The sequence below is a fragment of the Thalassophryne amazonica genome, chromosome 11 (genome assembly GCF_902500255.1).
Source record: "Thalassophryne amazonica chromosome 11, fThaAma1.1, whole genome shotgun sequence".
In the NCBI taxonomy this organism is placed as follows: domain Eukaryota; kingdom Metazoa; phylum Chordata; class Actinopteri; order Batrachoidiformes; family Batrachoididae; genus Thalassophryne; species Thalassophryne amazonica.
The window spans coordinates 75,742,357-75,758,953 of NC_047113.1; the positions used below are offsets into that span (position 1 = coordinate 75,742,357).

The 16,597-nt window shown below is 42.9% G+C and overlaps 1 protein-coding gene and 1 long non-coding RNA gene across 2 annotated transcripts; one reads left to right on the plus strand and one right to left on the minus strand.

Annotated features, from left to right (window-relative positions):
• The first annotated feature begins 441 nt into the window (after positions 1-441).
• LOC117520859 lies at positions 442-2,200 on the plus strand. Its single transcript, XR_004563784.1, has 2 exons — positions 442-1,667; positions 1,703-2,200. It is a non-coding gene; the product is annotated as an uncharacterized LOC117520859 (long non-coding RNA).
• leprotl1 (leptin receptor overlapping transcript like 1) lies at positions 2,128-15,538 on the minus strand. Its single transcript, XM_034182190.1, has 4 exons — positions 15,398-15,538; positions 9,994-10,069; positions 8,552-8,738; positions 2,128-3,180 (listed from the first exon to the last, which is right to left on the minus strand). Exons 1-4 carry the CDS (start codon positions 15,411-15,413, stop codon positions 3,064-3,066), a joined length of 396 nt encoding a protein of 131 aa, XP_034038081.1. The 5' UTR covers positions 15,414-15,538; the 3' UTR covers positions 2,128-3,063.
• Positions 15,539-16,597: the final 1,059 nt, after the last annotated feature.

Consider the following 16,597-nt stretch of genomic DNA (forward strand, 5'->3'; position numbering starts at 1 on the left):
TCTGTTTGTTAAGTTGTGACTCAACTCTGTGTGCGTGTGATATAAACGGGCACCATTCACACTACCATCCAGTAGATGGCAGTATTCTATGCATGCATTTTGACCCATCTACTGGATGGCAGTGTGAATGGCGCCCAGTTATATCACATGGTTCTAGAGTTGAATCACAACAAACAGAATTTTCAGTTTTGCAAATGCCTATTTTTTTACAAATGAAAAAAACCCCGATATATTTAAATACACATTTATTTGTAAAAACCAACACACAGATTACAGTAACTTGTGTGTTGGTTTTTACATATAATGAACCAACATGTATGATTTTAGGGCTTACAAATGTTTTTTACCATTACTAACTATGCCAGCAAAAAAAAAAAAAAAAAAAAAAATTGCAGACTAAGTTAGTGGAGCTAAATTTAGCGGAAGCTAATTGGTCCGCTGATGGTTTTTGAAGTTAGCTGAAAAGCTAAGCCGCAAACAAAAAAGTTAGCTTTGCTAATTAGCGGTTATTAGATTAGTAAAACTGTGCCCACCACTGCTTATTAATAACCAAGAGGCTCTGCAGCTTTTTTTTGCATACAAACACATCTTATGTCTTCCTCTTTAACTGCACCACAGCACACGCGCACAAAACCATCATCTCTAACAAAACATTCCATGTGTGACGGCGAGGCAGCAGGTGCTTAATTCCAGCTTCAGGTAATGTGGTTAAATGTGACGACAAAACCTGATTGCTGATCCCAGACAGCACATGCACTAAGATTTTTTTACGCTCTGAATGTTGCTGTGAGGAAACAGTCTGTACCTGGAAGCGTGCTTCCAAATGCAGAGCACTGCTCTTCAGCTTTTAGAGTCACATGTCTGAGCTCATTAGTGACCGAGCAGGAGACCAGGTCTAAGCTCAGACCGGCTGCTGCTGCCCTCCAGATAATGGTGTGCTCGCTGGGAGCTCGCTGGGAGCACGCTTTTCAGCATGTTTACACCAGGCAGGGTTAGTTAACCGAATCATACACATCCAGGTGGATCCTGGGAAACATCCCAATGGTTTTTACCCTGATCTGTGCCGAGTGTCAGATTCTGAGGTCATCGGCCCCGCCTGTTAGTAACTCAGAACCGAGAGCATGGATATGCCAACAACAAGTTTACCAGCTTTCACCACTTAGTGACGACAGTTTGTAGGACTCTGTGGCCGACGCTTTGCAAATTCAAATGTGAATCCATGCTTGTGCACCCAAAGGCGTGGCTGCAAATAATATACATTTTTCCGAATGAAAAAACTCTCTTTTTTTCCATTAGAATTTAGTTCTTAAAATAGCAGAAAAATGAGCTATTCACAGTTTCTGAGACTTAAAGACGACAAGTTCAAGTGACTTCATTGGACTTGGGATGCGCCAATCCAAAATACCAGACTGCATTGGTTAGTATGGGTCAAAATTACTAGATCAGATACCAGAAATAACAAAATCCAAGCCAAAGACACTTTGTCCACTATTTCTTTTTCCAATTGTATTTTTTCAGTATGCCTTGGTTAGCAAAGTAGATTAGTTGTTTTAGGACAGAGCGAAAGTAATTGGATTGGTATAATTTTAGCAGATACTGAAGAGTTAAATATTGGTATCTTATCGGACATGAAAAAGCAGTACTGTACCGTCCCTCGTTTCAACCAAGTTAGTCCAAAGAAATTTAGTTCATTTTTGACAAGTTTATCAAATGTATCCAGTTTAAACCCATAAATGATGACTAGTCTTATTTATTTGTCCCTATCACACTCACGGATTTTCTCTTTAAAACCAGGCAGGAAGTGAACCTGGAACCTTCTCGCAGTGAGGCAGCAATGCTACCCACTAAGCTAACCACGTCGCAGACATTTCACATTAATTTCAAAGAACACGTAAAGAACGCTTTAAAGACGTGAACAACAGGCAAGACTTCACAGATGCGTTTGCAAAGTTAAACCAGCAAGCATCCTGTTCTGTTACAAAAAAAAAAAATTTAATACTCTTTCTTTCGACGATAAAATTTCTCAGCGTTTTACACGAATCACAACACTTACGAGCCGTGCAGCAACTATTCTCCACAATACTGAGTAATTCATGCAGATTCTACCAACTGAGCTGCATTTTTGTAAAAACTCTGATAAATTAATTCCTATTAATATTCAATCATAAGATGATGTAATACTGCTGATGTTTATGGTGACGAAAACAAACTGCATTCACATCTGTGTGCTGCGCCACATAACACAAAACAGAACTTGAAGACATTAGAAGAATTTTTCCACCATCAAACTGACTTCCCTTCAGTCACCGGTAAGACAAGAACCAATAGAACCTGTTGACATAATATCTAGTTACCAACTGGCTAAGCTAACCAAACTAGTCCAGTCGCTACAATGGCTTGACACCCAAGTTAACTTGAAAATTAGTGTTTTGAATTGGTTTGGGGGCAAATACTCTACTATCTGTTCAACGGGTAGCACACAGCTGCAACCTTTATTTGTGGTTTTAATGGTTTTACTTCACTGATGTCACTTTAGATAAAAACAATAAGCTTCAGCAACAGCTATTCAAAGGGAAGTGCGAGTCAACATGCTCAAGTGTCCAGAGACCAGAACTGAAAACCCATCTGTGCTTTTATCAAAGAAAACAATGTTTTCTCATTCATTTTAAAGAATAAATAGAGAAATAAAAGAGACGAGAAATGGACAAAGGAAGGCTGGTGCTTTCCTTTAAATTGAGCCTTCCTGACATTCAATTTGATGGCGTTTTCTGTGGAGTTTATTTACACAAATACTCATTTTAAACTAGGTCGGAATGACATCAAACACACAGATCAAGAAAATGCAACAATACAGAAGTCAGAAGTGACAACTTGAAATGAGAACAAATCCATCTGAATGTCAGTTCAAAGTGATGCATATAAAAAAAAGGTATTGCACTGTTTTGGTGTGTCTATGGATGGGCGGTCATATAAATGACAACAAGAACAGAACGGTAATATCAATAATATTTTGTAACGCTAAGAAAAACAGTTTTAGACTACGTTCTCCCTTCCTTCTGCTGTTTACCACTGCTGCCAACTGAAGTCATCGTTGGACCCGAACACAAGAAAGAAGCCCAGAATGGTCCCGAAGATGACTATGTTACCCGTCAACACGAGCGCGCACGCCCCCCAGGCGATCTGTAAAACAAGACATGAATAATTCACCTCAGCAAATGTTGCTGTAAGCTGCCAGGCTGCATATTTAGACCAAAACCATCAGTTTACAAAATGATTTTCAAATGCTTGGTGCAAATTCAGGACATGCAGCAAACAGCCAAATGGCTAATCAAGTGCTGGTCAGTTCCTCTGCTGAATGTGCACCTAATTTTTTTAACAGTTGTCTTCCCATTTATTGACCTTTAATGTCACATTAGAAGAGCTAATATTTCTATTTGAATATTTGACTCACATTATCTGCTGTGAAAAAAAAAAGAATGACTTTTAACTGCCCCGCTCTCACTTTCACAGATATGCATACGGGAAGGTCACTGTCTAAGACCTTGTAACAAACCAGACTCAGATCACAGTTGCCCACAAATGTGATCTAGTGTGCTGTTTGATGACAAAATGCCCTGGATTTGTACCATGTGACGTATGCAAAAACAACCAGAGCGCACGTGTAGTATAGCTTTAGCACACATTGGAGATTGCGTAAAATGTCCTTGCAATGTCACTGCATGTGCACCACCGTTATGGGCTACAATATGATTGCAAAAGTACAGATAATATCAGCTGATGTAAGCATTTCAAAAACATATCTGTGTCAGTCCTCTCCGGGAACCCTCACCTTATCGTGGTGGAGAGGTTTGTGTGCCGCTATGAACCTGAGAGCTGTGTTGTCTCGAGCCTTTGTGCTCTAGTAGGGTTTCCCATGGCAAATTGGTCTCAGGCGAGAGGGCAGACTAAGAATGGTTCACAAGACACCATGACAGAATGAGGCAGAGGAAATGTAACCTGGCCCGGAGGTCCGGGGCCCTCATCTGGAGCCAGGCCTGGATGTAGGGCCCGTCAGCGAGCGCCTGGTGGCTGGGCTTGCCACGGACCCCAGTCGCAGCACAGCCCAAAAAAGCAACGTGGACCTTCCATCTCCACCCTGTGGGCTCACCACCCGCAGGGGGAACCGCTGGTGTCGGGTACACTGTCCTTTGGGCGGCAGTGAAAGTCGAAGGCCTCGACGGACCAGACCCAGGCAGCAAGGGCTAGCTCTGGGGGTGTGGAACGCCACCTGGCTGTGGGGGAAGGAGCCGGAGCTTGTGCGGGAGGTGGAGCAATACCAGTTAGATCTGGTGGACCTCGCTTCCACGCACAACCTCGGCTCCAGAACCACTCTCCTTGATGGGGGTTGGACCTTATTCTTCTCCGGAGTTGCCCAGGGGGTGAGGCGCCGGGCGGGTGTGGGGATACTCACGAGTCCCCGACTGAGCACCGCTACGTTGAAATTTACTCCAGTAGACGAGAGGGTCGCCTCCTTGCGTCTTCGGGTGGCGGGGGGGAAAACTCTGACTGTTGTTTGTGCATATACACCAAACAGCATTTTGGAGTATACGGCCTTCTTGGAGCCCCTGAATGGAGTCCTTTATGGGGCTCCGGTGGGGGACTCCATTGTTCTGCTGGGGGACTTCAATGCACACGTGGGCAATGACAGAGACACCTGAAGATGTGTGATTGGGAGGAACGGCCTCCTTGATCTAAACTCAAATGGATATTTGTTATTGGACTTCTCTGCTAGTCACGGACTGTCCATAATGAACACCATGTTCAAACATAAGGATGCTCATAAGTGCACATGGTACCAGAGCACCCTAGGCCGAAGATCGATGATCGATTTTGTGACCGTATCATTTGATTTGAAGCCGCATGTTCTGGACACTCTGGTGAAGAGAGGGGCAGAGATGTTAACTGATCACCATCTGGTGGTGAGTTGGATCAGAGGGTGGGGGAGGACTTTGGACAGACCTGGTAAGCCCAAACAGATAGTGTGGGTGAACTGGGAACATCTGGAGGAGCCCACTGTCCGACAGCTCTTCAACTCACACCTCCGGCAGAGCTTCTCTAGCATCCCTGTGAAGGTTGGGGGCACTGAACCAGAATGGGCAATGTTCAAAGCTTCCATTGCTGAAGCTGCAGTGGGGAGCTATGGCCTGAAGGTCTTAGGTGCCTCAAGGGGTGGCAACCCTTGAACACCATGGTGGACACTGGTGGTCAGGGAAGCCGTCCGACTGAAGGAGTCCTTCCGGGATATGCTATCTCGGAGGACTCCAGAGGCAGTTGCAAGGTACCGACTGGCCCGAAGCACAGCAGCCTCTGCTGTGGGGGAGGCAATGCAGCGGGAATGGGAGGAGTTCAAAGCAACCATGGAGAAGGACTGTTGGTCTGCACCAAGGTGTTTCTGGGGGACCGCGAGGCGCCTCAGGAGGGGAAAACAGGGAACCATCCAAGCTGTCTACAGTAAGGATGGGACTCTGTTGACCTCAACTGAGGATGTAATCCGGCGCTGGATGGAACACTTTGAGGAACTCCTGCATCAGACCGGAGTGCCCTCTACAGTAGGGGCAGAGCTGGAAGCTAATGGAGGATTTTCATCAATTTCCCTGGTGGAAGTCACTGAGGTAGTCAAACAACTCCGTAGTGGCAAGGCCTGGGGGTTGATGAGATCCGTCCAAAAATGCTGAAGGCTCTGGGTGTGGAGGGATTGTCTTGGATGAGATGTCTCTTCAACATTGCATTTAGGTCTGGTACAGTGCCTAAGGAGTGGCAAACTGGGGTGGTGGTCCCCATATTTAAAAAGGGGGACCAGAGAGTGTGTGCCAACTACAGGGGCATCACACTACTCAGACTCCCTGGTAAAGTCTACTCCAGGGTGCTGGAAAGGAGGGTTCGGCCAACAGTCAAACCTCTGATTGAAGAACAATGCGGGTTCCTTCCCAGTCGTGGAACAACCAGCTCTTTACTCTCACAAGGATCCTGGAGGGTGCCTGGGAGTATGCCCACCCAGTCTACATATGTTTTGTAGACTTGGAGAAGGCATATGATCGGGTACCCTGGGAGATACTGTGGGAGGTGCGGCGGGAGTATGGAGTGAGGAGGCCCCTTCTCAGGGTCATCCAATCGCTGTACTCACAAAGCGAGAGCTGTGTGAAGGTGCTCAGCAGTAAGTTGGACTCGTTTCCAGTGGAGGTTGGCCTCCGCCAGGGCTGTGCCTTGTCACCAATCCTGTTTTGGATATTCATGGACAGAATATCGAGGCGTAGTCGGGGGGGGGGGGGGGGGTTTCCGGTTTGGCGGGCTCAGGGTCTCATCAATGCTTTTTGCAGATGATGTGGTCCTGTTGGCTTCATCGGCCGGTGACATCCAACACTCACTGGATCGGTTCGCAGCCGAGTGTAAAGCAGCTGGGATGAGGATCAGCACCTCTAAATCTGAGGCCATGGTTCTCAGCAGGAAACCGATGGATTGCCTACTCCAGGTAGGGAATGCGGCCTTGCCCCAAGTGAAGGAGTTCAAGTACCTCGGGGTCTTGTTCACGAGTGAATAAAGCGTGAGATTGGCCAGAGAATCAGTGCAGCAGGGGCAGTGTTGCATTCGCTCTACCGTACTGTACTCTACTATACTGTTGTGACGAAAAGGGAGCTCACCCAAAAGGCAAAGGTCTCGATCTACTGGTCAATCTGCGTTCCTACTCTCACCTATGGTCATGTGTGTTGGGTCATGACCAAAAGAACTAGATCGCAGGTACAAGCGGCCGAAATGGCCTTCCTCAGGAGTATGGCTGGTGTCTCCCTTAGAGTAGGGTGAGAAGTTTGGTAGGGTAAGACGTTTGGGGAGCTCAGAGTAGAGTCACGGCTCCTTCACGTTGAAAGGAGCCAGCTGAGGTGGTTCGGGCATCTGGTAAGGATGCCTCCTGTGCACCTCCCAAGGGAGGTGTTCCAGGCACATCCATCTCGGAGGAGACCCCGGGAAAGACCCACGACTAGGTGGAGAGATTATATCTCCACACTGGCCTGGGAACGCCTCGGGATCCCCCAGTCAGAGGTGGTCAATGTGGCACGGGAAAGGGAAGTCTGGTGTCCCCTGTTGAAGCTGTTGCCCCCACGACCCGAACCCGGAAAAGCGGTTGAAGATGAGTGAATGAGATGATGATGATCAGTGTCAGTGTTATTTTTGCCAATATGAAAACTTTATTTTACAGAATTAATAAATAAAACTTCAGCTGTTGGAAATGGTGTCATTTTGAAGGGTGTTCAACAGAGGGTGCAGCAGAGCCATTGTTTACAATTGCTGTCAAGCACAGCCGGGACCCCCATCACCCCTTGATCACAACAGCTACAAGAGACAGAGGCAAAGCAACCAGCTGTCATTCATTTTCAGTAAGAGTGGGTGTTTCACAGCGACAAGAGACAAGTGGTCGCTAGGCCGCCAGCTAGAGGGGGCCAAAATAGATGCGAAGTCTTTTTTATGCAAATGTTGAGTGATGCAACGCACAGACTGCCAATCCGGGTGAAAGCAGCATGATGTTGCTGGTTATATTTATCATAAAGTTAATATTTAAACTGCAAAACATCAAACTTCAGTTACATTAAATATAAGGGTTTTATAATAAAATGTTAGGAATCATTTCCATTTTTTATGTGTATATCGGCAGATATACTGGCAGTGTGAATTTTTTACTCCCTAATATCAGTGTCAGCCCTTCAAAAAACAAATATCGGTCAGATTCTACTAAAGTATCTCAAAGTTTGTGATGGAAATAAGGAATATTCCAACACTGTGAAAATGCTGCCATGATTAAAACAAGACCATGACACAATGACTGAATTCCCGGTTCATCATAGACCCTACCAGACCCTCTAAAGTTTCCAAGGTATGGACAAGGTCTCACACCATTACTTTCTGGAATACATATGCCTGCAAGTGAAAAATGAAATCTTTTGATGACTGCACTGAAGACATCAGATGAAAACTGAAGTTGGAACAGTGTTTCCCAACCTGGATATCACATGACTGTGGACAAAAGAAATGTGAAATGAAAATAATAAATTTTCTTCAAGGAGAAGCAAGAAATACTGGTAATCACAAGTGCCTACAACTGGAAGTTTTCTCCAATGCAGTGGAGCAAGAGAGGCAGTGAAATAAAAGTGAATTTACAGTAGATGACAGATAGATGGAAGAAAAAACTATGCTCAACACGCAAACAAGTCTTTACTGTATAATAATCACCGTAGAACTTTTGAATATTTGTAACTCTAAGGTTTGTGTTGTTACTCTCAACTCTCCCTCAAAGGATCTCCTGTGTCAAGTCTTAAAACTACACCAAGATGAGTAAACTGTTAGTTTCACTAGTACTACAAGCATGTGACAGAATTTGCTGAACAGAAATTTTAACAGTAATGTTACTGATTCAATTTGGTATTTCCGTTTCCTTCTCTCTCGCACCATGCTCTAATTACTTCCAAACTGTGGACCCACTGTTGAGACATTTGCTATATCAGCCTCAAACACACTAACTTACTACTCCAGCTCTTGCGAAAATGATGGGCAGACCAAAAGCTGAGATGACGATGCCCGTTGTGAGGAAGATGGCCAGCTCTTTGCAGGCATTACTGGCCGAATCTGTGTCGTCCACCACCCTCCGAGAGATGCAGTAAGGAATGGGAGAGAGAATGTAGAAGAAGAGGAGGAACAACGGCCAATATTTGCTGCAAGAAGTGAAAAAAGTTGGAAGTGAGTGATAAAAATACACCCAAATATTGTGATGCTGTCAAGTGAACTGAATGGTGAAAGAACAGCAACATCACCTTCACAGGTATTTTCATGAATGGTAAATGGTAAATGGACTGCATTTATATAGTTTTTCCATCTGCATATCAGAGGCTCAAAGCACTTTACAATGATGCCTCGCATTCACCCATTCACACACAACACACACAGACACCGATGTTAGAGTGCTGCCATGCAAGGCACTCACTACACAATGGGAGCAACTAGGGGATTAAGGACCTTCCCCAAGGGCGCTTAGTGGTTTTTACCGGTCAGGCTGGGTTTTGAACCAAAGATCCTCTGGTCTCAAGCCCAACATTTAACCACTAGACCATCACCTCCCCTTTTTAGTTCCATTTCACGAGGTAAACACGCACAGATGTACATCTGTAGGGATGTATATGGGTTCTAGTTAGTGTGGTCAAAGCAGATGGACACCCCACTCAGTTTGGTCTGCTTGTGTGAGGATTTGACCGTTTTCTGTTTGTCTTGTGATTCTTAGGCTGGCTGCGACTGATCTGTTTGCCTCTCGCACCTGCAATCAATCATTTACTCCAGTGCAGTTTAAAGACCAGCTCATTCATCCACTCCTTCCCAGTTTGTTCATGTACCTCCTGTGCCGGCTACCTGTTCTGCTCATGCCTGTGGTACACTTTGGACTTTCTGGACAGATCCCTAGCTTTTAGATTCTTGCTCTGCTCTTTTGGCAAATAAAATCACTTATTTCACCTAGTCAGCGTCTGGTTGTCTGCATTTTGGGATGTGACTTATTCATTTGCATACCAGACAGACTTTCCAAATCACTGTTGCCATAGTGCTTGTTCAGGGGGTGGGTAAGTTTACACTTTACTCTTGTGAAGGACCGTGGGGTGACTTAAGTTGTGATTTGGCACGTAGAGAATTGATTTAATCTCTGTGGTCTTTAAGGCTCATGGATAACCACTGGAGGCCAACAGCACAGAGGCTGTTTTCTTAGGTATTTCCTTTTTCATACAACCTGCAGAGCGACACATAAATTGTTAGAGATTAACAAAGTTTCTGTTACTTTAGTTAATATGAAAGTGATTGCAGGTGTTGCATTTGCAATCTATTGCAATATCAAGTCCAAAGAGCTGTCACGATCAGTAAGATGGTGGGATCGTCCACAGTAACCTGGACATCACACATTCCTCTACTCTTGATGGAGACACTTACTTGTATATGGGGAGCGCACATCCTAACATGAGGAACATGAGGCCGATGGCTCCTCCAAAAGATAGGCTGATGAGAGCTACAAAGACAGAGAACAGGATCAACAGGGAGAGAAAAAAATCCGGTCTGAGTTCTGAGTTTCAAGACCCTCGACAACACAGCCACTGGCTAATGCAGCATTATGCAACATGATGTAGAGTGGTCCCTCGTTTATCGCGGAAGTTATATTCTAAAAATAACCCGCAATAGGCGAAATCCGCGAAGTAGTCAGCATTATTTTTTACAATTATTATAGCTGTTTTAAGGCTGTAAAACCCCTCACTACACGCTTTATACACTTTTCTCAAACAGGCATTAACATTTTCTCACTTTTCTCTCCTGTGTAAACACTCTCAAAGTTCAAACCTTAGTAGAAAAATAAGTCCAGTATTATAGAATGAAACCAAAGATCAAAACCTGTTTTCAGGCCCAAACATTTGTTTGAGAAATAAAAATAGAACGTTTTCCTATAAATAATTATGATGGCTTTTAGAACTAACAAATTTAATTTTAACGATCAACCTACGAGGTTGGACACATAAGAAATTATTAATAGTCAATGACCAGTATTTCACAGTTCCTCTGACCGCGCCTCTTCGCCCTGGTGTTTTTCCACTGAGTGACACCTCAGTGTAGATGTCTTTTTCCGAGTGAAGAACACAGTTATGGGTAGCTGTTGGCACTCTTTTTTCTTCTGGGCAAGAAGAGTATAAACAGACACACACAGAACACAATGCGCATGCTCTTTCTTCGCTCACTGCCTCCGGTGTTACCGTTGCGGGACGGATGCGGGAACCGCAAAGAATCCAAGTCATTAAAAAGATACAAACCTCTCTCAGTGGCCATGGAGCTCTTCGGCTGCGGTTACCGAGACCATGCAGCGCTGCGGATTTTTCTGCAAGAATTCTATCCTTGCGAGCTGCTGGAGTGCTCTGCATCAAAACAGCGAGCGTAGTCTCTGGACCTGTTGCCAGATTTTGGCCAGAACTCCACACAGCAGACAGTGGGGCGGTGTGAGTGGCCCGCTGCAGCGCTTACCGAGCCCGCAGACTCAGTAAGCGCATAGGAGGCAGTGAGAGCAATCGCGGTGATGCCGACCGGCCTGCCTGATGAGCACGCAGAACACAATGCGCTGTTTAAAAAAAAAGAAGCAGCATGCAAAATTGCACTAAAAAAATCTGCGAAACTGCGAGGCCACGAAAGGTGAACCGCGATATAACGAGGGACCACTGTATGTTGCATAATGATCATCGGAAGCTCAGCTGAGTGACAGGGATCTCTGTTCATTGCAAAGCAGCTATTTGTAGCTAGACTTGAGTAGCCCACTATCTGGGCTATTTTGCTAGGCCTAGGCACAAAAGAAAGCTTTCAAGATTGCTACTCACCATTTTATCTTCTTCATGTAGGACCAATAATGCCTACGTCACCATGTGGAAAAATAGATGATTTCCGTGCCAATAAAATGCTTTTTTTTTTTATCAAAAACTGGCAAGTCCCCCAAAGATTTTCCAATTGATTTGTCTAAAAGAAGGATTAGTCTCAACAGAAATGCAAAGTTTATGATAAGTCATTAAACGCGTTGGCCACCAAGGGGTGTCAAAGTTGTATGAAAAACACAAATTTGACCACTTTTGCTCTGTTCACTTCTTTACTCCACTTGATGAGCTACACCTCGTGTTGGCGATTAGATCGCACCACGTAGCAGGACATTTATGGGTGCCATATTTTTCGAACATTTTAGCTTGTTAAGTGGAGTAAAGAAGTGAACAGAGCGAGTGGTGATGTCAGTGGATCACATCAGAGCGTAGCTCGTCTGAAGGATTATAACAAGAAGTTAAATCTGTTATAACAGGGGTCGAAATACATTTTTTAACCTACTTGCACTGGTGCTAGTAACAAAAAAATTACTTGCACCAAAAAAAGTTACTTGCACAACTAAAAGTCACTTTCACACCAGGCCCACTTCAAGTTGCAGCAGGGAGGTGAGAACGCAGCCTGCAGGTCCTCTGCACAGAGAAATCAGAGTGCACAGTTTGGCTGCAGCCAGACTGTGCACTCTGATTTCTCTTGTAGTTTATATTTGTTCTTGTGCAGAGCTGCAGTTGCAGAGTTCTGTTATAGTTTATCTTTCCTCCTGTGACTGCGAGATGCGTGCGCCTGAGTGTGAACAAACCGTCCGTGAGCAAATGTGGAGATGTCTGGAGTTATACTTGATGTGGACATGTCCTGTCTCTGGCAATCAGTCTGTGAGCAGGACTTATGTCCTTTTTTTTAACACAGTGATGAGAGCGTTTGAGCAGAGAGTGAGAAACTGCCTGCAGCCAGACAGTTTTTTTTTCACATGCGTGCACAAACGAATCATCACAGCAACTCGCTCCGTGTGTGAGAGTCATAAAATGAAGGGAAGACAAAGACAACACACTGGAAATTGTTTTTTTTCCTTATTTATTCCTTTAAAAATGCAAGTAAAATGGGGTAATTGTATATCTTCCCCTTTTCAGGTCAGCAATGGAGTCAGACATGGAGACAGATAGGAATGGTCTGTCTGAACAGCTGAATGGGTGTAGAACTGGTTTTGTGGTTGGGGATACAGTGGTGAACCATTTGATGTATGCTGATGACTGTGTTTTGTTTAGTCCCAGTTCTGCTGGCTACAGCAACTGTTGAATGTGTGTGTCATGTATGGAGAAAAACATGACATCAAATATAATGATATGAAAAGCATGATCATGATTGCTAGAACGAATGATGACAAACATTTAGTTTTTCCTGATTTTACTCTGGCAGGTCATGTACTGAATGTAAGTAATCAGGTGAGGTATCTTGGTCATGTGATCACAGATACGCTGAGTGATGATGAGGATATTTTTCATCAGTGTCGTACGCTATATGTCAGAACAAACACATTAGTTCGAAAATTTGGCTACTGCTCCAACGAAGTGAAGCTGGCTTTGTTTAAAGCATTTTGTACACCTGTGTACACTGCACATCTGTGGATAAACTATAAGAAAGCGAGCCTTCAGAGACTACAAGTGGCTTATAATGACTCTTTGCAAATTTTACTAAAAAGGCCCCGATGGACCAGTGCCACTGAAATGTTTGTGACGGCGCATGTGAACACTCTTCAAGCCATTTTAAGAACGATGACGTTTAGTTTCATCTCTCGTTTAAATAATTCTGATAATAAGATTGTTCTTAAACTGATTAATATTTCCTACAGTGCCACACGGTATACGTAAGATTTGGAAACACTGGTATAAGTGTCTTTTATTCAAGGGCGTTTAGTGTCCCTATTTTATTTATTTATTTTTCTTTGTTGTTGTTGTACGTATGTATGGTGTTTTGTTTCCTTTATCTGGACCTTAAGTCTGTAATAAAGTTTATCTATCTATTTATCTATTAGTTCATTCTACTGGTGCTTATAGTTGATAAAACTTGGATAAAGTTACTTGCACCAGTGCATGTGCAGTACAAAATTATGTGCACCGCTCAAATAATACGTGCACAAACTAGCACATGCATGTACTATTTCGAGCCCTGTATAAACATACTTTAACAGCTGCACACAAGAAGGAAAGAACACACAACTGTTTTACCAAGCCATGACAATGTAAACATGACAAATAATTACCTTTTTAGATGGGTCAAAATGCTTTCTGCAGCTTGTTAGGCGCGCGTGCGCACAACGGCTGGAACGGTCCTGTGTGATTCAGGAAGTGATTACAGCTGTTTTCAATGGCCAATTTGCAGAGAAAATGATTAATCTGACATGGCACAATCCGGTGGAAGTGGTAGTTTCAGCTGTATTTCCTATGCCATTGTACAAAAGTGAACTTCTTCGGTGAAACGACATGAGTGTGCACGCGCAGAGGACGGAGGGACAGAGGGGACTGTTGAGCCTGGTGACGCATGCAGGAAGAACTAGACATGAAGGCATCTGATTGTTTTTTTGAGAACGCACCGCGGCGCTTATACTGGTCGGAGTTTTATCCATCCTACAGCTGCTACAGATGCCTGATTTTTTTCATTCCTTTGTCTGAATGCATAATGTATTGACTACTGTTTAGGATAGATGGACCATTTAACCCAATATAACAAAAAGTGTTTCTGAACAGAGTTACCTTCCCTAGCTTTAACTAGTTTAACTGGACTTAAAATTCGCATATAAAGTGAAACTATTATGACAAGTTGTCTGAAACTACTTGAATATCTGTGAACTTACTTTTTTGTTGTTAAAAATAATAATAATATGAAGTTGTCTTTTCAAAATTTGAGATGTAATGTATTTCCCCCTTGACATTTCTTACACTAGACAGTTAAATGTAATTAATGTAATAAATTATTGGCAGATAAAGCAACAATGAAAATAATTGTAAATCACTCCCTTATTATTATGAAATGTTATCTTTCAGACTTCATGACAACAAATCTGCTATGTAAAATATTATGAAGAAATATTAAATTATGGTATTTGTCGAGATCCAGAAGTGGATTCTGGATTTCTTTCTTTCATTCATTCCTTAAAAACAAACTGGGTTTGAGCATTTCTATACTTCAGTTCTATACTACATGACAGTGATGGCAGTGAAACAAAGCTACAAACAAGTAATAAGCAATAAGCTGAAGGTTTTCATTCTCAGAGTGTCGTCTACTTATTTATATAGATTTTTCCTCATAACACAGTCCATTTTCCAGCTCTGTGCATGTTATCACATTTCTGGATTGCAATATTTTGTGCCCAAAATGTGTAATTACACCTTTATGGCTATAAAATAAAATAAAAAAAAGAAAAATGCCCCTCAAAATTTCCCAAAGTAACAACTTAAAATGTCTCACTTTGTGTCCACATTATTATTTGCATTTATTTATTGTTTATTTATTCACAGACATAAAATAAATTCATTTCAAAATCTGGATTCCCAACATCATAGTGGCTTGTATGGATTTGATTAAATGTCAACTGTCAAAGAAACTGCTCATTTTCTATCAATGAACTAATGAATTGATTACATTTCATCTCAATATTAACTCATGATAGAATTACCTACCCTGTAATTACTGGGGTCCCATTAGCCTTATTACTGGTAACTACGGCGTTATGACAGCAGGAAAAACTTGTGTGTTTTTAAATGTTTCTGCCGTCCAGTGGCACAGTTTCGTAACAAATTAAAAGTATTACTTCAGTAGGATAATTAAAACCCAAAGCAGTGTAAGCTATTCGGCTAATGTTAATGACTCTGCTGGCCCTGCTGCTAACGGCAGCTAGCTAAACATAGCAAACGCATCAACCCGTCTCCAACGCATTTCGACACGCTTCCTGTAACCGTGGTGAAATGGGGACAGTTTATCACAGGAATAAACATTTTACCTTTAATCCCTGCCATTTCTCCTGGACAAAAGCCCCGCACAGCCCTAATAAATGACACCAGACCTCCTCCTCCTCCTCTTCGGATAATTAGGAGCCTGCTGCTCCTGCTGCTGCCTTCGCGGTGTGTCGGAATTATGATTTACAGAAACAACAGAAAACTGAAGAACATAATCGATGCATCTTCAAAAGAATGCTCACCATTTCAGTTATAGTATGGCAGACAGTACACAAAAGATTTGAGCATAGATTTGATCAGTTTTCATGTGTGAAAGGCCATCATTATTCTACTCCAGGAAGCTTGCACAGGTGATGCAACTGACAAAAGTTGCACCATGCAGTTTCTCCAATCACAGATACAGAAGCTCCTTCAGAGTTGTCACGGGAGTCTATCCTCACTTTCTTCTTCCTGCACAATCACTCAGTTTGAGAACTCTCTACTCCAGACAGATTTACTAATACGGCACCATACTGTTTGTATTCATTAATGACTGATGTAAGTAAAGTCCAAGACATATTCTATGACTTGGAAATGTGTCCATCCCCTGACTTGTTTGAGGGAAACTGGCTGTAATGTGATGATTTATATTATTAATGGAGACACTGTGCATTCAAAAGCCGTAATTATTACATGGTGGATGCAATATTTTTGTTAAACCCCTTGAATTACAACTAACAACCTACACTACAAGCACATCTTTGTTACCCCCCCCCCCCCCCCCAACCACCACTACAGGTGGGCGGATCAATCCTAATATCGATAATATTGATACCAACGCTGGTATTGATATTGAATGATCCTCATGTAAAAATATCGATACTCAAGAGAAGTGCACTGAAGGGAAGAAATTCCTTATTTTTTCTATTATTTTATTGTATTGTTCGACTTGAAAAACAGAATAAGTTTGAAACTGTTTACAGTATTTGTTGTGGTGTGTTAATTTTGTTGTATTGTAGTTTGGCAGCCCTCTACCTCAGAAGATTTTGTTTTAAGTTGTGTTGAGTGATATTTTTTAAACAAAAATGTTGATTATGATAATAAAGTATTTTGCTGTCACGTACAATGTTTGGCTAAAATCTATCCTAGGTCTTTTGGATCCTTTGGATCTATGAAGCATAAAAAAGGAAAAAGTATTGGTATCGGTATTGGTATCGGTATTGATATCGGCGATAGTGGGCCTGTATTTACTTGGTATCGGATGA